Here is a 21,803-nt window from a genome sequence, read left to right as displayed (position 1 = left end):
CCCGAGATATTGCCCGGTTTGTTCCTTTGCCTTTCCGGTTACTGAGCGCGGCCTGCGACATCGCTGATATATCTCGCTTCGTCTGATCAAGCCCACCAGTGACATCACCAAGTCCTCCCGATCGAGATTTCGCGCATATCCCGTAGTAAACATCGATGTGAACTTGCTGTAGCCAATTTGGAGGCAAGGAGTGAACGTCGATATTTCGGTTGGCTAGTATCTTTTCTCGGTTGACGTGGGTAGTCGGTAGAGAAAGGAACATGACTGGCTCGGTGGCTGATGTGGACGGCGGCTTCGCCAGGTTATTGTAGGGCACAAGGGTCTCAGCCTACCAAGCAGCAATTCTAAGCTGCCAAAGGGGGATAAGAAGCACTGCCGCACCTCGACCCCTACCATGATATAGCAGTGTGACTGTTGACGCCACAATGTATAGGAAGATCATCGCCGTCGACGTCTTTTGGGCTTCTAAAAAGAAGGCGGGAAAGAGGAGGAAGAATCAACTGAATTTTTATTTCGGGATCCTATTATAGTCCCAGAAAGCAATAAACAATAAGGTCTTATCTCTGACCTGGAGCAAGCACCATATGATCTCAGCAACGTAAATTTCGACCTCGTTGAAGAGCGATAAGTGTGTTATTAGCATATCTGCCCAGGACTCATAGCTTGATACTCAAGGTTCTAGTGTGCGTATCGAGGCACTTTCGGATCCCGTTCGACTCGAAATTTCATCTAGCACGTCCCAGAGTTGTTGACCTTCCTGTGTTGTGATATCAGTAATTATAATGAGGTCTGGGTGAGCCTCAGATCGAGTTTGCACATCTTGGATGGTGGCTTCCACAATGGAGTAAAGGAGATCAAGATGTGAAGTATTGGGGGTTGGAGTCAAAGCCCTTGCAGAAATTCTGATGGGAAGGAGTTCTGGGTTTATTCCGTGTTGTGCCATTTTGACAGTAAGGTGTTGAGAAAGAAAGTAGGAAAAAATTCATTAGATGACGGATATGCTACCGCCTCATATATCCAGAAGAAAGATAGCCAATAGGAGGGCAGCGATTGGTCCATACCATGGTTCACCTGCGTAGACCATTGAATGCTTAACTTTATTTCTTCTATGTCACAGGTATGATAGATTTTAATTGTATATTCGACTATTATATTGCCTGAAGGAAAGGTTTTACAAATTAAGGAGTACTATGAAGAAACGGTAGACAACTCGACAATTGTCAATTGTCAATTGTATTATCATTATAAGAATACCTCAATCAAATCGTTGACTTTCACACAAGGAGATCAATCATAGTCCAGCACAGCAGCGAGGGTGCTAGATACTAAATTAATGAAGCTTGGGGCTGCTCCTGCTGTGGCACGGAGCAGGACATCGCTCTCACCATGAGTTGCTAGGTCGCGCAGCCAACTATCCACACTGGCAACGGATGTATCAATTTGGGAGCGCCATTGGTCATAAGTCTCACACTCTGTGATTGAGGACACAGCGTTGATTGCATCAATCAGGGGGGAGATGTAGATCGGTCGTGGGCGGTGGCTGCATGGATGGAGGGGCTCTGGCCGACACCCTTCAAGCCCACCATCGTACCAAAAGCTAGGGATACAGACGGGCAAATCAAACCCGGACGTATGACCCTGCGCGCAGATGAGTCGTGGGCGGACGTACTTCCAATAACCAGGCCCATGGCGTTTTGATGTGTATGCATATAAGCCGCTCGCTATTGCGCTCAATCCCATCGCACTAGGAGAGCAGATGGTATACCAACGGAGCGCTGCAAGAAAATGAGTAGCCCAAGCTTTGCCCATATCGCCATTGAGAAAAATTGCGGCTCCCCTTTGGTCCCCAGTCATACCGTCATACCCTAGATTTGGAATCTGGGCCACTGTCTGCACGACGACAGCAACATCGACTACTAGCGTGCCATCGCAAGCGACAAAACTGACGCCTGCTCGCAGGGCCATCATTGAATAGAACTCAGAGAAGCTAGCCTGGTACCCAGTAGGCTGGAGATTACCAGCACCGCGGGTCACGAAAGTCCACAAAGTCGCGAGAATATCTGTCTCTGTATCGGCAGTGAACAGCGATTTAGTAGAGCCGAGCCAAGGAATAGTCGTGATTGGCGGTGCCCTAGCACCGGAAACCCGATCATTGAGCCATGAACACCAGGTGTCCAAAATTGGTTTGACCGAAGAATGACTGGCGTAGAAGTACCAGAGTCCTCCGAACATAACGGTAGCAAACACGTATTCAGCACTAGAAACGATAGACGATTTAGGAATTGTCGGGCGGTCCGTGGCGGTGCGTATAAGGTTGTCCTTGGCGCCCTTGACAGCGTTTCTCAAGTTAAAAGCCGACAGCATGCAGCTTGAAGCTATCTGGCACAAATCCTTCGGCCCCGGGGGGCCTGTCTGCATATTATCCTCAATGGACTGTGACATAGTGAACACCGGGGCTTGTGGTATGTCATATATACTTGAAGCTGGCGGCAAATTGCATTGTGGAGGCGTCAATCGTACATCACTGGTTGATTCGAACACTGAAATGGCCCGGTCTATGTAATTGTCGAGAAGGGGTATAAGCCCTTCAGTGGCAATCTGTCGGGGGAAGGCTGGATGGCGGGATAGGAACTCCAGTCCAAGCGGATCATCACTGCTGCTAGGCAGTGATGGTTCAAAAGACCAATCGCTAGAGGCGGCGAAGTGTGCGAAGAAAGCAACCAAGCTGCGGGCAAACAGTTCACCATCTCTGTCACCACACAGATGGTTCATCACTCCAATCTTCAGCGTTGATCGAGAGGCAGTGCTAAGGAATTTAGCACCTCAGGAATATTACTGCTGATGTCTCAATTTGCTCACTTTTTTCAAGGTTATAATGATAGGGGGCGGTGATGAAGTTGTTTATCAAACGGAATGATGTTTAGTCCCAAGTATCGGAATTTGGAATACTTCCCGACAGGATTTATCATATGAGATTATGATGAAATGACCATAAACAATCTTTAATGACTGCCACACAAGGGGATGGCAATTGACAAAAGATTGTGCGTATGATTCCCACGGAGGGAAATGGACAGGAGAGAGAAAGGAGAACAAAGAAGAGATAAGAAAGGAGAGAACTAGCTCACTACATGGTCCTATCATTAGGGACCTGCGGGCCCAAAACGATCTAACTCATATGTAGATTAGCATCTGGTGTGCAAGGGGTTCGAACGAGTGGATGTTAAATAGTTCGCACCCCCCTGTAAAGACTAGCTACTAGCGGGAAACACGCAATGGGACAGCTGCAGACATATCTAGGAAGTATTCAGAGAAATTGCCAAGGGGAGAAGCCTGGAACCACTGGGGCTTATGGTAAGTTGATGAGACAATAGGGAATCAGGAAGACAGAGGAGTGTATGACTAGCTCTCTATATGTAGATACTATTACTATGTATGACTTGCTGGGTCTTGTAGCTGACTATTTATACTGGCAACATGTATACTAATGTAAGAGCGCTTTAATCAGAAGTCTTACACTTGCATGACCTGTAGAGCCTATATCGCCGGCGATTGGTGTCGGTCCTGTGTCGCTTGCTTCTATTGTGTCTAGATATATCATAAGCCACTGGCCTGAACTATCGGGCATCTACCCCAAATTCTGCTGCCTATCTCAACAGCTCGCCAAGTCATTTATAAATTCATGCACACAGCCATGGTGAATCATCATTGGAGAAAACCTGTCTTAAACAAAATCCAATAACGGTATATAAAATAAGCGCAACTTCCTGTGCGTTGGCGGTGAGCCATGTCACTGCCCGATGATGGCCAACCTGATGCAGGGGTGTTGAAACGGCCCCCGCCTCTTGAGCCACTCTACGGGGAAAAAATACATATAGATAGACTTCATTGTTTTTGCAGTCAGTTTCTCTATTTCCTTTCTCAGAAGATGAACATCAAATGGAGGGTTGACCAGGTGCCCTACACATGTCCCTTGTGACCCGATAAGACTGTCTCACTTTGTTTAGCTGCATAGCTTGGCAGGGTATCAGCCCGTTTACAAGGCTGAGTTCATGCGGGGAGCCCTGTTGGCTGGAAGAACGCGGCTTAAAGAGGACTTTTTCCCCTTTTATTTCTTTCCTTTCTCCTTCTTCCCTCGTCGGTTGCTTTTTCATACAAGCTTTTTCCAAAAACGAAATCCATCATGCGTATAAGTTTGTTTCTCGCAACGGCGCTAGCCGCTCTCGTAACCGCAGATGAAACCACCAGAATCAACTATTTCGGGGGCGGAATGGAGTGGGTTCGTCAACTGAACCTCCACCCATGGACCAGCACAGCTGCCAGCGTCGCTGGGATCAATGCCGTCGCTACCACCTACAGAATCGGATGTCTGAGCGATGCGCCGAAGTCTGATTGCGAGATCGCTACACCCTGGACCATGATCCAGGGCCCCAAAACCTACAGTCTCACGGGTGTCTATACCGTGTCAGGCTCAGGATCGATCAATGCTGTGACTGGAACCCACAACTTCGATTGTACTTTTGCCAAGGTTACCGAGTCTCCTTCTTGTTCGTTTAGCGTGAAAGTCACCGGCACCACTGCAGGCGTTTCCTATTCAACTTCCACCTCTACCTCCATCAAAAATATGCCAACGCAGTCCTACACCTCCTACGGGATCGATGTCACGGCCGGAACAGCTTTATTCACTGCCAGTCAGGCAACTAAGACTCCCAATGGGGCAGCCGCCATGATTACTGCTGCGCCAATGGGGGCAGCCGCCGTCGTGGCAATTGCTGCTATGCTTTAGTGATGGGTTGACTCTTTGCACACGCCGTCCCTATTTTACCCTGGCCTTTTGGGTAGATCTCATTCGACGTCTCAAGAACAATGTTTCTTTTTTTAAGCTGCCTCAGAGTGCTTACCACTACACCGCTACTTTCCGTGGAGCAGTCACTCCTCAATCTCAAATTGACGGCATATGATGATAGAGAAATGGGACAAAGGAGGCAGTCAAATTGGGAAGGCCCTCATTCTGGTCGCATGCATTAGCTGACATGATGCTAGTTGATGGAATAATAGGGTAGAGTTGTCGGGACTCCTTGATGTAGCTGAGACTGTCCCGAAGAGAGCAGCAAATACAGCATGACAATATTGGGACAGTGTATGGAGAATGAATATTCAGATAGAAACAAATATTGATTTATGCATGTTCAACTCAAAACTGGAAGAAAGATCACAAGGGATGAAACCGAGGAACAAGAACTGGGATACCAAAATATAAACGAAGATAAAAACAGATAACCACCTCGCTAAAATGAACATGAATCGGACAAAGAGCAAAATGATGGAAGGCCAGTCGACGACCTGGTCGAGTGTGTCTAGCCATGGGCTCGTAACAGGAAAAAACAAACAACCGCAGAGCTTTTACATGCGGACAGGAACAAATATGTACAAAGGAAAGACCAATGTTTTTTGCATATGATTGTAATGAGCACTTAGCCATCAAGGCATAATGCGTCAAGCCAACCACGTATAATTGAAGTGATCACCAAGTTTCCTTACAGCAAGTCAGCATAGCCCATAAACATCAAAACACATCAAAACTTACAGCAATATACTGTCCAGCCTCCTTCTTCCGCTGCCAGAACATATCGGCCTCTTGGGCATTGAGATTACCCTTGGCCATAGCAACATCAATAAGAGCAGCCTCAACACCCTCACCCATACCTTTACCCGAACCACAAACAAAGACACGACCATCAAGCGAGTTGATCACAAACCAAACAAGATCAGCCTGGTGTCTCACCTCCTCTTGCACATAGCGACTCTCGCCCCTACGGCTCTGCACAACAGTGCGCACCTTATCCTCATGCACGCCCCACTCGCCCGAGTAAAGCTCATCAAGGAGCGAGTCCCTGACACCCTGCAGCACCCAGACCTTATTGGCGCAGTTAGCCGACTGCAGACGGCGCTGCACGAAGCCGCGGAAAGGCGCAATGCCAACACCCGCACCGATGAGCAGCATTGGACCGTCCGAGGCAAAACGCGTTGCAAGCGGGTTCGCCATCAGTCCTCGGAACATGGGTACGTGGAGATCGACTTTCTCGCCAGAGGCTTCGGCGGCAATCGCTCGCCGTGCGAGGGACTCCAGGAACCCGGACCCTGCGCCTGTGCGGGACCCACCGCGCCAGTCATCGGATTCGGCGACTGTGACGGCGATCTCAATTAGGCGTCGGCATTCGGTGCCTTTGTAATGGCAGGAGATCTGGGGGTCTTGGGAGAGGGAGTAGAAACGGGGCATGAGGGTGTTGAGAACGGAGAGAAGATGGTCGAGAGGTGGTTGAGAGCTTGAGAAAGCGGTTAGGAGTTGGGTGAGGGAGACAAAAGAGCTTGTGCGTAGGTCACAGAATGCACCTTGACCTTGGGCTGAGGACAGATATTCGAGAATTTTCTTCTCGTTTGGCTCGCTTGTGTACTCGGCGAGGAGGCGGAAGAGTGGCTTTGTTGGGGCGTAACTCTGGATGTCGGAGCACCAGCTTAGGACTTCGCGACGGGTAGTGATCAGCTCGCGAGGCTTGTCGTCGCCCCAGATTGTCGGCCAGCGGCCTTTGGTTGTGCGCATAAGGATTTTCTTATCGCGCATAGACTTTGGGACACCTAGGAGGTTGAGGACCTCTTCGACTTCGGAGTCCTTGTTCTTGGGGCACACGCCAATTGCACCGCCAACTACAAAGTCAACCATCCCGCTTTCGGCGGGGTAGTCGGTGACATCAATATCAAAGTGGTATGTACGTTTCTCGGCACCAGGCCCTGTCAGCTCACGGGTGTGGAATAGAGGCGCACGGTAGACCTGGTAAGGTGGGTGCGGCTGCACGAATTCCGGCGGGTGGTCGGCAGGGCCAAAGGTAAGATCGACTGCCGATGCCGGGATCGGCTTGAATGAAACGGTCTTCTCTGGGAGCGGGGCAATGTTGGAAAGTTCACTGTCCATGGTGAGGAGATCGAGGTTCAGGTTGAGGCTATCAAAGGCCTTGTTGCCGACAGGTCCAACGATGGAATTGAAGCCTGAGATCGGTCCATCTACAGGACGCAATGCCTGTCCCCGGCAACAACCCCCACCACAGCAGAGGGATTGAAGCTTCTGAGTACCTGCTGTGCCCACATTCCCCAACACCCTTCGCATGTCGTCCGAGTTCTGGGAGATGAGGACAGTAGATGCTCGTCGCCTTTGCCGGACATCCTCGACCTTTTCCTCTGCATTTTCATCCTCCGATTGGGACTCGGTGGGTGGAGTCAGAGGGCTATTGGGAGAATTCGAGCCGCTCGATGCAGTGCCCTGGGAGGAGCCCGAGGAGATGACGTTGACATTGATGTCGGTTACCGAGAGAGAACGCACACCTCGAGGCTCTTCTGGAATTGGGTTATCTGGGTGGGAAGTCGAGGACTTTGGGATTTCCTGATAAGTGCCTCTGCGGGGGCGGGACCCCGTTGACGCATAAGTCGACGACGGCATGATGGATTGAACGGCATGAACTAATTCGATCAGCATGTGAGTCTGGGACTGAATTGGGATTGGGGTGTCCTCCACCTACCCATGACGAAATTGAGAGGAGTGTTGGGAGTCACCGAAAAGTTGTACAAAAGTCGGCGCAATGAGGGAAGACCGGGGTATATGAGTCGAGACGTGACGATGGCAAGGGGATGTAGTAGAACCCCCTTTTTTCTCTTTCTATGAATAGAGCATGGAAACAGAATAGTGGGATGAGGGAAGAGAAAGCGGATCCGAAGAATTGGTCGGGACGATAGTTCCGTAAAGAGAATCGGGAAAATCGAAAATGACGGTATGGGAATGAGAAATACAGGGTCTCACAGCGTTGAAGATCGGAAACAGAACAGGGATTTTATCAGATTCGCCACATTCCTCGTCACCAGTATGTTACGCGGTTGGTTCCGGCCTTGATCGTTTACATGTAAATAGAGCTCGAATATAAGATCTCGACTTATCGTTGATATCGAATGTCAGCAGTAATCAGGACTCGACTACTGGATATGGTACCGGCTCCATTTGGGGTCATTGTATCCATCCAGATCGACGGTGCATATGAAGGTGCACTTGTACTTTCCCCGTATTCGGTGGCGGAAACCGCCGAGAGATTCCCAGTTGGCTGCTACCATATTCAAATGTCATATGATATAGACATATCTTACGTTGACCAGGGGGATTCTACACGGGTGTTTTGAATTCGCACAAGAAAATGCAAGTTCCGGGGTGGGCCGACAGGAAATGTTGAATTGGAACAGGTGTAATGTATGTAACGTGACAGTACCATACATGATACCTCGGTTATCAGATCAATCAGATAGCAAACAGCGGATTCCAATGTCCGAGTATGTAATCATATCCCATCTGATAACCCAACGTGTCTCGACGCTCTCCACATGATGTGTGTTCTATTTGCAAAGGGGCACTGATTGCAATCAAAATCCCCTGAGTCCAAGCCTCGAGGCCCCGTCTTTACAAAATACCAAATGGATCTCGCTCTATAGACTCCCCCACTTTCCGACCAGCCGGACCTACCGGTAGAGTTATGTATCCCGTTGGCCCATCACAGCTCTCATAGCTTACACGTCCCTTACCCTCGGTAAACCAATTTCCCAACCATCCGGTCCAATGTGGGGATGCCAGGCCGAGATCAATCAGTGGGTCGGATTTTGAACGAGCTAGGGATGTTCTAGAAAACCAGTGAAACAGATCACCCCTGGAGCTTTCAGGCTGAAAGGTTCACTGATAGGCTGGTCGATTCAATAATAACATGTCTGAAGCCACTCCCTACCGGAATCAGCTGATTCTTTTGTGCATATGTAGCCCGTCTCCCGGGCTTTTAGTGTTTTCACCAAGTCTCTATTCTATACTAGTGGCACTGCATTCGCGATCTTGCATCAGTCCATTCGACATTCTTTGTCACGTCGGGTAGGAAGGCTGGGGTTTGCGTACAAAGTACGGAGTACTCCGTACTCCGTAGTCACGCGGGTTATAAAGCGTTTGAGTTATAGGGGGAAGAAACCTTAGAAGGGCTAACAGGTTCCATCTGATAACTTAATTTTAATGCCGATGGCCGGCTGGACTTCCGAGAGACCTCCTAATCGAGTAACTATCATCACAGATAGGGGTGTGTACCACGTCATTATTATACGATGTTGGTCTGTTTGAAGACGAATGAAATAATGATAATCGATAATAACAGCAGAATCCCAAGACCGTACCTACAGTATATACGGAGTACGTCACGTCATCACGTCATCTCTAGCATCCAAACATAAACAGAAAAATAATAACAGAAAAGAAAACAAATCCTCCAGCCCAACCAAATACTCTAACTATTTTCATCCCGCTGGACCAAAGCCACAGGCGGAATAAAATGATGTCTTCCCCGAACCAAATAATAAATAGTCGCAGATCCAATGATGCCAACATACATCGCCACGCTCCAGTTCATTGTTTCAGCCGTAACATCCGTCGACAGAGGGAAAAACGCAAAGATAAAGATCGGACACAGGAACGCCAACGCTCCAAGATTCACTGCCATGCCAAATTTCCCAAGTGACCACCGGTGGTGTGGGAGCGGCTCGCCCCGAATGCGCTTTAAGAATACGCACCCGATCGAGATGATATAAGCGGATAAAAGGGATGTGATGGTGAGCGAGATGACGGCATTCAGGGCGACCTCTGATCCGATGTTGATCATCGATAGTAGTACTGTGATAACTAGAGATACCATCACGGAGTTGAGGGGGATGTTCCAGCCTGGTGTGACCTGGTTATCTGTTAATACTGCTGGACTTACACCTCTTATTAGGATGTAGAAGACGTGGCTTACATATGCGAAAAAGGACGAAAAGGGCAGCCCCTCGTCCCGGGCAAACGACCAGAGCTGGCGCGATGCCGTCGCCACTTCGGTGATTGTGCTGGCGGTCAGCGTCACCACCAGCACGGCAGTCATGGCGTTTGTCGCGGCGATGCTACCCGTGGTGTTGTAGAATATCTGGATAAATGGGAATCTGGTGGGGGTATCGAGGACTCTGTCGACCTCGCCTAGGGTGAAGCACAGTGTGATCAACATAATGAACCCCAACACGCCATTAACGGCGACAGAGGACATCATTGCCTTAGGGAGTGTCTCTGATGCGTCTTTAATTTCTTCGGCTTTTGAATGTCAGCATGATATACCATGTCTGTGATCATTCGTGGAGTTCTTCCTTACACATATGAACCGAGCAATCATAACCAAGCATGGATGTTATGGTAGTGGACAAGCCGACCATTGTTGCCGTCCCAGGGCTATCCCAGCCGCCCCCATTGTTAAACGTGGTGAAGACTGCGTGGGCATTGTTGCGTGGTGCGAGTACCCACAACGGGATGATGATAGCGAACAAACCAACAACATGAATGATCAAAATCAGTCCTTCCACGAAGGGAAGATTCTTGGCTAAGAAGGTGTTGAATAAGATTGAGAATGTCGAAATGGCAATTACTAGCATGGTGCCATGCCATCGCTGGAAGTTATAGTCTGGCTGGTTTAAGACGATCAGGCCTTGAATGATTGTGCCAGCAAGGTAGGCGATGGATACAATGGCGCATTGCCACCCCATTGCAGAAAGCCATCCTGAGATAATATGATATGTTAGCTGGTTAGACTTACACAGGAACTGGCTGTGTTACCTGTGATATAGCTGAGGTATTTTTGTCCTCTCTTTGGTGCGAACTCCGACACCCAATGGTACTGTCCACCAGCAGTGGGAGCCCTATTTATCAATTGATTAGCGGTGATTTGTGAAGAAGCAGCAAGCCGACAGTCACCTACATCGAGGCCATCTCAGCAATGCTGGCGTAGACAAGTGTAAACCCCAATGTGACGCTGATGAACCCCCATATCAAGCCCGCGGTACCCCCATCGGTCAAGCCAGCCGCCAACAATCTATTAATGGAGTCAGTAGTCTGCATAATTATCATATGCAGGGACTCGCACATACGTCAAGATAACTTCCCATGTGCAGATCAAAGTGCATCCAAATCCTACAATAGAAATAAACCGAAAGTTTCTCTTTGTGATGTTAACACAGCCGGAACAAAAAGAGTAGAGCTACTTACTCGTAGAACCTGCACTCGACCTAGAGCATTCATATCACGCTTATCCGCCAGCGTGCCCATATACTGAGGCTCAACAAGGCCTTTCTCCGCGTACTCCTCGTCGTCAAGGCCAGTCATCGTCTGCTGTGAGTCAGGTCTGGATCTGCTGATGACTGTCATGATTGCGGGCGTGGCTGAACGATTAAATGTAATCTATTGAAGATGAGACAAGAAAATTCTCCGCAGAAATATAGGGGATTGCGAGAATAAGAATGAAAGTCAATATCTTCTGGCAACTCGACGCCCCGGGGGATCTAGGGTACAAAAGTGCCAATGACAAAAGCACCCTCTAATGAAGCGAACAAAAATGAATGTAACCAGAAGAAGAAGGTATTAGGAGAAAGCCCGAAGGACTAGAATCATGACGGCCACTGGATTTCGGGGATTGAAGCGTGGTATTGACGTGGGAGCAAGGCATGGCCTAAGGAAAATTCTCGTGCACCATGTGGGAGAGCACATCTCCTCGGAACACCCAAGCAGCGATCCGAATGATACATCGTTCTTTGCCAAATGGTGATGCATCTAATTCGATCGGGAATGGAACTGTTGAAACTAGTTTTTGGAGTTTGCTATCCCTTGTCTGTTGCCCGGAATGGGGCTATTGCGACCTTGCATGCCAGGGGTTGAATAATACCTGTAATCTTGGAAGATATTGGGGTTTAGACTGACTGTCGGGGTTGTAATGCCACTCTAAAATCTTCTAATACTTCTATATATCTCTATCACTGTTGTATATAAACCATAACTTGTTTGAAGAACACACTTACCGAAATTGTAGCCGATACAAAGTACGAAATATAAACAAACCTAACCCCTTCGGTACCGCTGCCCGACACATTTCTGATGTATCATCTGCGCTAGCCATCTAGACCTATTAATCCCTGTCGCACGTCCCTCATTGCTTATCCCCCAGACAATTCCGCCACACTCCATGCCTAGCTCGAACCAAATAACGGGTGGATGCATGAACCCCTCGCTTTATTTGCCCAAGAGAAAACCGCATGGCCTATCGGATCACAACCTCCTAAAGACCCACAGCCCAATCCCGAAGGGGCGCACGATGATCGACAACCCTACAGCGGACCGCCGTGCCCTAAACGCATGTTCGCAGTACGGATAACTCCGTACTACATCGAAGTTCGACGTGAGGGAGAGAAGTAAAATCACCATTCCAACTGACCTTCGCTTAAACCAAAAATGATAATTGCCACCATTTATATCCTATAACGAAAGAAAGGGATAAACCAGCCATAAGGCTTTCGGATACACCTACAGCATCCGCCCACATCGAGCGAATCCCACCAGCCCTATTTACGTACATGCCTGAACTCGATAGTCTATCTTTTTTATCGGATATCGGCATATGACCTACGAAGGCAGAACAATCATAATCCCAAGTGAGTGGGAGAAATGGAACCTAGCTTAACCTTTATTGCCTCGCCTTGACGCCCGCATACCTCCTGCTTGTGCTTTTCTATACAACGTATACAAGCGTCTCAAATCGAACCCCTTCTTCCGCAGTAATTTACATCCCGCCATTCAGTCCACATGGCTCCCGGATCTGACAGCCTTTCACAGTCGCTTCTGTGTCTGTGTTGATCAGCGAATCCCATATATACATTCCACATACTATCACCACAGTATATCCTTCCCTCCACATGACATAGATCATAACCACGAGAAGGGTACTTTTGAGATTATATCGTTTGCGGCGGCTCCTGCTTCCTCCTCTGCCATGGGCCCATATGTGCCGCCAGGCCAGTCGCCACCCTTCGAGGTCGTCGATGACTTACATCATGGCGCATGGGTGATAATTACCGCCGCGCTGGGACTGGTCGTATCTCTCGCATGTTTCTTGATTCGGCTATATGTGCGGCTCATGCTGATTCCGCCGTTTGCGCGCGACGATTGGATTTTGTTGGGTGCTACAGTGAGTTAGGGCTTGACAAGTCGAGTCAAGTTTGGGGTGGGAGAATTATCTGAGCACGTACCCTGCTGACATATTATTTTTACTTGTTGTATAGGCTACCGCTGTGGTACAATCAAGTCTCATCTTTTATGCGTGCTCGCGCGGGTTCGGGACTTCTATATCGTTATTGAAGGATGGTCGACTCGATCAGATCCAGGCAGTAAGTTGTTTGAATTCTACTACTTCAATGGACCTAAACTGAGCAGCTACGAAGTTAATTGCAGCAAGCGATATCATCGCGCTGATAATAATTTACCTCTCCAAATGCTGTGTCGTGGCTATCTACCTCCGCCTCACGCCTCAGAAACCACATAACCGCGCATCCTGGGCGACATTAGCTCTGTGCACTGCCTGGGTTATCCCTGCTATATTCATTGTCCTAGTTAACTGTGAGCTAAACACACCTTGGCGGAGTGATGGTGGGCAATGCAACGACTTGGTACGTAAACCCCATGATATACCACGCATCAACTCCCCGAAGCCGTTTCTCACCTCGCAACAATAGTACATACGATGGCAATTCATCGCAGCAGTCGATGTTATAACCGAGCTCCTTCTCTTCATCTTAGCCGTGGTCCTCCTCAAAGGCCTATTTATGTCCGTTCGCCGCAAACTAGCCGTCGGCTTCGCATTTATATTCCGCTTTCCGTGAGTAATCTACATTCACCCCATCCTCAACCTCAAATCCAAGACTAACCGCCTAAACCAAGCCTCATAATATTCTCCTTAATCCACATCTCAACCCTCCACACGGCCCTAAAGAGCAAAGATACAACCCTCGCCGCCGTCAACCCAACAGTCTGGATGCAAGTCGAGCTCCAGTACGCCCTAGTCGCATGCAGCGTATTCTGTCTGCGACCCTTCATGGCAGCCGTTAGCACTAACTACGGTACGGCGGGTGACTCAACGCTGGAAGGTAGCGCGTCGAGATCAAACGGAACAAGAGAAGGCTCGAAGACCGGGTCTGGGTCGGGCTCGAATCCAAATACCGCTTCGAGGTCTGTGTCACATTCTCGCATGCAGAGGAAAAGAGTTGGTACAGGGTCAAGACTGCCACCGGTTCCTCCGGCCGTTAGTTCTCAATCGCAACAGTCAGAGAATCATGGCCCTGGTCAGGGCGCTCCGTTGTGTCTTAATACCAGTACCCATGCGCACAGAGCGCTTGGAAATAATACAAGAGATGGGTATAGTGGCAGCTCAGATACAGTTTGCCCACCAGTGCGTCGGTCAATGTTCCCGCTCAGCGCGCCGCGCAAGAAGTTGAGCTTTCAGATGCTGGATAAAGGGAAGAATGGGATAAGGGCTGGGTCTGGGGGTTTGTTTACGGATGAGTCGGATTTGATTGAGCTTATGCCGAGGTCGCATACTCGGCATGCGAGCGATGCGACTGAGCTAGAGGATGAGGAGGGGGCGGATAAGATGGTTATTCATAAGGAGATTCGGTATTCGATTCAATATGAGGATGAGGATGAGGCTGAGTTAAGGAGGCGGGAGGATTTGAAGATTAATTCTGTTGATGTTACTGCTTATGTATAATTATATCTCTATATTATGCCTTCTTGTAGGATGTGTGGATGTGGGATATTAAAGGGAAGTTGTACACAAAGTTTCAATATTATAACGCTTCAGTTGTTGGTCGCTTGAAAGGATGGGCTTCAGTGCTCCTAAAAAGAAAAGTGTTAGCTCATGAAGATAGTATAAACACAGCTGGCCGCAAACGTACAGCACATAGTCGTCCAGACTGATATGATCTGGCTCAGAAAAGATGAGATAGAGGTACTTCAAAGTTTCGGCAAGCCAAAAACTCTCCATTTTGTCCTCATGTTTCGGTTTCAAATGACGCACATCGTTAATAGACGAATGACCAAATTTAGTTCGGGTCGCCTTGTCGATATTCTTGAACATGCGCCACGCGGAGTCTTGAAGAGTCTTATCTCCAGTAATCCGGTACATGACGAATAGAGACTCAAGAGCTTCAGGTCTGGATGAGGCATATGTTAGTGGGCTGCACTGGGAGGAATGGGATAAATTCGTACCTGAGTTTATACGATGCGTCTCGGACACTAGTCACACCGGGTGGCAGACGCTCAACCTCGATCTGGACCTCCGCTTTTTCGCGGTCCTCCTCGGTATCGATAGAGTGCGATATGACATCTGACATCCACTGCTCTTCATCCCACGGACATTCATCAATGTGCTGGCAAGGACTGACTCTGAAAACCTCCGGCATAATTCCTGAAGGCATAACATCATATGCCCAGACGCAGCCGTCGGTAAGTCCCCGAGCAACATACATATCCTCCGGTCGATTGAAAACCTTAGCTCCAATAGCCACGGTGCCACCCATGAAGCACTTGAGGTGGTCAGGCGCGTACTGGAAGGTCTTCGAGTCACCCCGTAGTGCGACGACGTTAGCCGTAAAGAGAAAGTGTTGGTCCTCATCCTGGGTCATTCCTCTGAACAGCAGATTCTCGTTGAATGTTTCAATGGCCTTTTCGTACATTCGGTGATATTTGTCTGTCTGTCCACCTAGGAGAATATGTTCCTTGGGCAAGTATTCGTACGCGGAATCGGCACATCCACCGATAGTGAATTCGGAGTCGTCGAATGTCATTAGGTCGGTGTTAATCCAGGTCGGCCACATGCCAGGCATCCGGGTCTTGTCTTGTCCGATTTCGAGCTCGTTCATGATCCGCTGCACGGCATCGTAGTACTTGGGATCACCGGTCAATTGGGTCAGGCGAGTGAACTCCATCGTCAAGGAGCCCATTTCCGCTAAGCTTGTGCGTGATGATGGTGTAATTTCTTTGCCTTGGGCGGATCTAGATATTGTCAGTCACAAATTCTCCTTGCGTATTATTTTCTATTTGGGCATACCTTATCCATTCCCAACGCACTTGGGGCATGCGATTATGCGTATCAAACGCATTGAAGATCATCTCGCCTAGTTCGACAGCCTTTCTCAGCAGGATAGGATGTTTGCCCTCGGTCAGATCATGAGCAGCAATAAAGCCACCCATATAGCGAATGATGATCTCAAAGACAGGCACCTGCCTGCTCTTGGTCGTTGTAAAGTCGATTTCCTCCAGAGCTTCCAGAGCCAGCTGGAGCTCATCGTCCAGTCCCATAATCACCAGCGCATCTAGCGAATCAACAAGCGTGGCACCCCATCCATTAAAGGTATCCTGGTACCCTCCAGTGCGAGGTTTCACCTCGTCTCGCATCCACGCATAATCCTTATATCCATTCCATGAATGAAGAAACGCCTCCTTCACAGCATCCCGCTTCTTGAGTCTGGCCTTGCGCTCACCGTGGGTTTCTTCAGGGAAGTCATGCTGTATGCGGGGAATTTTCGCTGAACTTGTTGGTAGCGGTATGTACTCTGTAACAGGGAATCGCTCGGTGACTTTATCTAGACGGATAGCATCATGCCGAATAGTGCTGTCTTTTCTGGAGATTGGCTTTGCTAGACGACCTCGGCATGTTTTTGTACTAGGGAGCCAGAAGAGGAAAACGTATGTCGCGACAATCAGAAACAACGCTGTTGACAAAGGTCGATTTTTGCGCTTGTTGTACATAATAAATGAATGGAATAGGGAGATTTCAAAATAACCCAAGAGACAACAAAGGAATAGTCATAGGAAGCCTAGAGAAGGAGTGGAATGATGTACAAGTCAAGTCAAGTAGGGACCAGTAGCAAATGCCGGCATGTCTCAGTGAACAAGATCCTGATACATAATTAGAGCAAACAAAGGAGGAAACATATTTTACAAAAGGTGGCACGTCATGGATTGTGAGAGGTCTCTAGGGAATCAGACACGGTTTGGAGCTCCATTGATCGTCCCTGGTGGCTTTTGGAAGTTAATGCGAGGTATGATCTTGGAGAGCATCGAATGATCATTGGCGCAATTCGAGAATGTCACCCCCTTCACACCTGGCCACGCAACAAGGGAAGACTGCAGGGTCCAATCTGTAGAGTTATTAATAGAGTAATATCAATGGTCAAGTCTAGACTGGTGAGAAAAGCGCCAAGACGGTTTTTACGTCTCTCTGCTCAGCGCCACCAACCCCACCGCGGCCCCTGACTGTCCCTGATAGAGTAGTTAGGTAAGGGTTGATCTTGACGATTTTCAGACTGGAAGATCGGACAATAACACATTGTGGGTCTGAAAGCTGTGCTTTGGTATGCATATGTACCCTGCCTACTGGGGCTTCCTATCTCAGCTGTCGCCACTTTTAGGGCACTCAGAGTCAGGTTCAAGTAAAGTTCAATTAGGGCAGGTAGCCCGGGGTCGTGAATTAGATTACATAATTTATTCATTCATAACCAGCCATCACGTGATGAACCAGTGAGGTGCTCACTAAACCCTCACCCTCACCATAATTACCCAACGGAGTACTTTGTTTATTTTGCGATAATTCGTTGATTGCCCTCACTTCTCACCATACTCTGACCACCCATATGGACGGGACTCAAGGCCCAAAAGGCGGAGCACTCCAGAGTTTATACCTTCCCTATTTGTCGTTTCCTTTTCTTCACGCTTCAACCGACTTTCCCCCTCAAGTCCCGCAAGAATAGCGTCTCTAAAAACTGATGGCTTCGCAGGCCCAGATCTTTCTCTTCCTGAAGCCGTTTCTCGTACCATACCTTCCTTATATTCTATCCCAAACAGTCTTCCAGATGGATACGTCGTCAACCACTCCCGTTTCGAGTTGCTGCGCGCCTGTGCCAAAAATCTTATCGAGTCCCTTCAGTCAAGGTCAGAAAACCAGTGGCTTGTCATTATCGGCTTATCCCGATCAGATATACACAAAAACTCGATGAAGACCACAGTTGTTTGGGGGGATGGGTTATAGGTTTACATGGGAAGGACATGCTGGGCTCATCAAGATAGTCCCCTCCTTCGAGCGCAATTCGGTCGTGGATGGGCCCACCAGGGTACTGGATCTCGACTTCTAGGCGAGAAGGGCATTCTGAAAGTCGACATGGTGACTTTCTCCCTTGTTCTAAGGGATAGTACTTTTGTGTCTTGGTAGATCCGGTATGAGATTGAGCGGTATGTCACTTGGCTGTGTAGGACCTGTAAGAATAATATGCCGACCTTCGGTTCTTGACGAGGAAGAAATGGAAAAACGCACTATCGGAAGCTTCAGTACCGTGTCTAGTGGCTTGGACATGACTTGGATCTCTAATGGTACCCGCCAGGCAATTCCAAGAACGTGCCAGATAAGACCACAGATTTGTGTCGACAACCAGCAGAAAGTGGGTAGCTACCACGACATACAAGCTGACCAGGGATTCCTTCAGCCATCTCGCCGCCCTCCCAGCTGACCAACACTCACCGTTGAGATGGGGCTTTCAGAATCGTTATCTCAGCTCAGATGAAATGCCCTATAGTGGCTATCTAACTCTTCCGGTGAGGTTCGAATCGTCTTGATTATCTCTATGTTAAAAAAAAAGATAAGAGTTTCCATTGAAAAATGGTAACTAGCACTACCGAATAGTCCACGCCCCCTCGAGAGAAGGCATACATTCAAACCCTATACCAATAGATCCGAAGATCCCTCGGCTAATCCAACAGCAAGTAGTATCGCAGTAAGCGTACTGTGCACGAGGTCGAGGTTTCCACTGGTAGCATGTCTGGTACAGTTTCCCATTTATTACAGTGTATGATAGACCACCGGCATAAGGGGAGGGAGACATTGTCCTTACCGCGCAGGATTTTCTAGATTTCACCAGTGATCTGATTTAATATTGCGGTGGTTTGCTTTTTGGGAGCCCTGGATATATTCGCTATACTTATCCATACCCCTTTTTTCGTTTCATTACCAATTGAATCTGTCACACGACAGGAAAATGAATGCATAATATACTTTGCTTTCAGAAAATTTTCTAGATTCTGCGCAGACGTATATTATTAGGCTTCTAATACCTTGCAATATCATAATAAAAAAAGAATAATAAAAGGATTCGGTTCATCCGAGGAGGTTGAAATATGTACACTAGATGTTTGCTTTGTTTGCACTTCAATGCTATCATGCAGGCTTTCATCTACAGGCTGCCCCGTACTTGATTCTCCATAACAACCTCGTATACATATAAATTGTCCAAAGGTACCAGTTTATTCCTATTTTCAATGTTTATACTAATCAATATATAGATTGAACTCCCGTCCTGTTTAGGAATCATCTTTTGGCATTCCTCTGGCACTGGACTTGATCATCATTGCTATTGATCGATCTCTATATCTATATTGCATGGTCGCTACCTGCTACAGATTCCCAAATCAATCCTTCAACAGGACTTAAGACTATCTGGGAACCTATCGCCGCATCAATTTCCCAATTGATATCCCTCAGCTCAACACTGCTGTGGCCATTAGTCCCATCTCTTCCTCTGCACCTGCCCGGAAAACAAACATAAAAATGCCTATCACAGGGTAAATATACTCCATATCCAATAGAAACACGCAAAACTAACACCCCAAAGCGTCTACTTCATCCCCTCAAACCCAAACGCCTCAACAGCCCTCCAAATAATAACAGAGCGTCTGCGCGCCGCCTTCCCAAATGAAGAACTAATCCCAATCGGCCGCTGGGGCCTAGAGCAAAAGCTCCTACGCGACACCCCAGGTCTACTCCCCTCTTCAAACTCAAACAAGAAACCCTCAAACCCACGCTACATGCAATTCCTCTCCTTAACCCACTACCCAACTCACGGCTTCATCTACACCTCGGAGCCCGAGAAGCCCATCCCAGCACCAAACCAAAATCAAACCCAAGGCGCGCCTGGCCCCGTAAATGCCATCGCGCCAGACCACTCCGCCTCCCCGCCAATGATCATGACGACTGTCCCCCCTTCCTCATACGGAACCCTCTTCCAGCACTTCACCTACGCTTGTCAGCCATTCTGGAGCCATCGGCTCACCCTCACTGTCCCGAACGGGATCGTCTACGAGGTTGGTGACTTCCGCGTGCGTCTTGGTGATGTCCGGCAGACGTTCCCGACGGCGCGAGTGCGTGGTACCGTTGTTGAGATTGAGTGGCGTGGTCCGTCGGTTGTAGAGGCCATTCCCGTAGATCGGGAGGATGGGTCATTTGGTGCTGGTGTTGATGCTGGGGGTGAGGGTGATGTGGACGTTGAAACTGCCGGGATCAACCTCGATAGCTCTGCAATTGAGGAGTCCGACATCGATGCCGAGTATGCGGCGACTGCGTCGTTGATTCGGGAGTTTTGGGGGAGATTGGGTGTTGAGGCTCGGGAGGCGATTCTTATTCCGAACGTTGGGATGGAGGTTAAGGATCGGCTGAGGAGGTGGAAGAAGGCTGAGTCGTCTGGCATTGACGCTAGGATTGATAGTAGAGTTGATGGGGCTAGCTCTGTAATTGGCGAGCGTGCCGAGGAAGATCCTAATCCGTGGTCTGGGGCGGATGTTGCGAGGCAATTTATGGAGGTTTTGAGATTTAATCGATAGCTGGGTGTTTATGGTGGCGGTTGGTATGATGGTTATTTCTTATACGCTTGCTACTGTGTTTTATGGACATTGGCTGGTTGGAACAAGTCTCGCACTATAGGACATAGGGATGGAGCCATCATTCCTATATTATGAAGACTCGACCCAAAGTACTGCCAGTCCATTCCGTCTGGATTTCAAAGCGCACGCTTGATCGTAAATCATCCAAGATGTATAGCCTAGTGAGCATAGACTACAGGAAATCGGTATTGGAAAATTGAAATGTAAGAGAAACACTCTCGTTAAAAACCGCGACGTCAGCTAACATGGAAAAAGGCGCACGGTGAAATGTGTCGCTTATTTTTGCATCATGAGCTGAACGAACTCGTTGTCTGTATGGAGAGGGAGAGGTTAGCATTTGGGCAGGCAAGTGCCGGTAGGCTCCAAGATTGTTTCCAAACATACAGTCGATTCGGCCATCACCATCCTGGTCCGCCTCGCGGATCATCTCGTCCACCTCGTCGTCAGTCAGCTTCTCGCCGATGGAGGTCATGACGTGGCGAAGCTCAGCAGCGGAAATGAACCCGTTGTTATCACGATCGAAGACCTTGAATGCCTCGCGAATCTCCTCCTCGGAATCGGTGTCCTTCATCTTACGAGCCATCATAGTGAGGAATTCTACCGCACGTCAGTAGCCGTCTCTCGTTTATACCAGGAGGTTATGGTCAAATACCGGGGAAGTCAATAGTGCCGTTGTTGTCGGCGTCAACCTCGTTGATCATATCCTGCAACTCAGACTCGGAGGGGTTCTGGCCCAGCGAGCGCATGACGGTGCCAAGCTCCTTGGTGGTGATTTGTCCTATTAGTAGGATTGTATGTTAGAATACTTTTCTCGTGAAATTCGATCGCAGAGGACACTGAGCTGTCGGGCGCGACCACACGTACCATCGCCATCCTTGTCCTATTTCGCAATCAAACCAACTCCGGTCAGCATATTTTCGACTATCAAGTCTTCAATCTGTATGTTGAGTCACTCACAAACAGGGAGAAGGCCTCCTTGTACTCAGACACTTGCTCTTCGGTGAGGGAATCAGCCTGGAGAATGCGATGGTCAGTGAAGTTCAAATGAAATGCCCCGCAATGTGGGGGTTGAATTTTCGACAACACAACTGAGAAGTTAGGGGATCAGGGACATACCATGATAAATGTAGAT

General features: G+C 48.6%; 8 protein-coding genes across 8 annotated transcripts; 3 read left to right on the top strand and 5 right to left on the bottom strand.

Moving 5' to 3' along the window:
- Positions 1–1,287: 1,287 nt before the first annotated feature.
- On the bottom strand, positions 1,288–2,772 carry LCP9604111_7681 (uncharacterized protein; the record flags this gene model as incomplete). The annotated part of the gene is made up of 1 exon (XM_039075740.1): positions 1,288–2,772. The coding sequence occupies one exon, from the start codon at positions 2,770–2,772 to the stop codon at positions 1,288–1,290; it is 1,485 nt and encodes a 494-aa protein (XP_038926296.1).
- A 1,411-nt stretch (positions 2,773–4,183) lies between these two features.
- LCP9604111_7680 (uncharacterized protein) lies at positions 4,184–4,786 on the top strand (the record flags this gene model as incomplete). Its single annotated transcript, XM_039075739.1, has 1 exon — positions 4,184–4,786. One exon carries the CDS (start codon positions 4,184–4,186, stop codon positions 4,784–4,786), a length of 603 nt encoding a protein of 200 aa, XP_038926295.1.
- A 738-nt stretch (positions 4,787–5,524) lies between these two features.
- LCP9604111_7679 (FAD binding domain protein) lies at positions 5,525–7,575 on the bottom strand (the record flags this gene model as incomplete). The annotated part of the gene is made up of 3 exons (XM_039075737.1): positions 5,525–5,536; positions 5,588–7,512; positions 7,572–7,575. 3 exons carry the CDS (start codon positions 7,573–7,575, stop codon positions 5,525–5,527), a joined length of 1,941 nt encoding a protein of 646 aa, XP_038926294.1.
- Positions 7,576–9,353: 1,778 nt separating this feature from the next.
- LCP9604111_7678 (putative GABA permease) lies at positions 9,354–11,287 on the bottom strand (the record flags this gene model as incomplete). The annotated part of the gene is made up of 7 exons (XM_039075736.1): positions 9,354–9,794; positions 9,858–10,183; positions 10,242–10,643; positions 10,700–10,782; positions 10,842–10,955; positions 11,011–11,081; positions 11,129–11,287. The coding sequence occupies 7 exons, from the start codon at positions 11,285–11,287 to the stop codon at positions 9,354–9,356; spliced, it is 1,596 nt and encodes a 531-aa protein (XP_038926293.1).
- Positions 11,288–12,902: 1,615 nt separating this feature from the next.
- On the top strand, positions 12,903–14,672 carry LCP9604111_7677 (uncharacterized protein; the record flags this gene model as incomplete). The annotated part of the gene is made up of 5 exons (XM_039075735.1): positions 12,903–13,097; positions 13,192–13,296; positions 13,351–13,575; positions 13,642–13,784; positions 13,847–14,672. The coding sequence occupies 5 exons, from the start codon at positions 12,903–12,905 to the stop codon at positions 14,670–14,672; spliced, it is 1,494 nt and encodes a 497-aa protein (XP_038926292.1).
- Positions 14,673–14,751: 79 nt separating this feature from the next.
- On the bottom strand, positions 14,752–16,714 carry LCP9604111_7676 (glycoside hydrolase family 47 protein; the record flags this gene model as incomplete). The annotated part of the gene is made up of 4 exons (XM_039075734.1): positions 14,752–14,800; positions 14,860–15,117; positions 15,173–15,958; positions 16,014–16,714. 4 exons carry the CDS (start codon positions 16,712–16,714, stop codon positions 14,752–14,754), a joined length of 1,794 nt encoding a protein of 597 aa, XP_038926291.1.
- A 2,848-nt stretch (positions 16,715–19,562) lies between these two features.
- Positions 19,563–20,611, top strand: LCP9604111_7675 (uncharacterized protein; the record flags this gene model as incomplete). The annotated part of the gene is made up of 2 exons (XM_039075733.1): positions 19,563–19,576; positions 19,627–20,611. The coding sequence occupies 2 exons, from the start codon at positions 19,563–19,565 to the stop codon at positions 20,609–20,611; spliced, it is 999 nt and encodes a 332-aa protein (XP_038926290.1).
- Positions 20,612–20,947: 336 nt separating this feature from the next.
- LCP9604111_7674 (calmodulin) lies at positions 20,948–21,790 on the bottom strand (the record flags this gene model as incomplete). Its single annotated transcript, XM_039075732.1, has 6 exons — positions 20,948–20,982; positions 21,056–21,268; positions 21,324–21,449; positions 21,536–21,551; positions 21,629–21,685; positions 21,788–21,790. 6 exons carry the CDS (start codon positions 21,788–21,790, stop codon positions 20,948–20,950), a joined length of 450 nt encoding a protein of 149 aa, XP_038926289.1.
- Between the last annotated feature and the right edge of the window lie 13 nt (positions 21,791–21,803).

Source organism: Penicillium roqueforti (assembly GCF_015533775.1).
Source record: "Penicillium roqueforti strain LCP96 04111 chromosome Unknown scaffold_25, whole genome shotgun sequence".
NCBI classification, from domain to species: domain Eukaryota; kingdom Fungi; phylum Ascomycota; class Eurotiomycetes; order Eurotiales; family Aspergillaceae; genus Penicillium; species Penicillium roqueforti.
The sequence above is the reverse complement of the archived record's forward strand: the minus strand, read 5'-3'. Positions and strand labels throughout refer to the sequence as shown.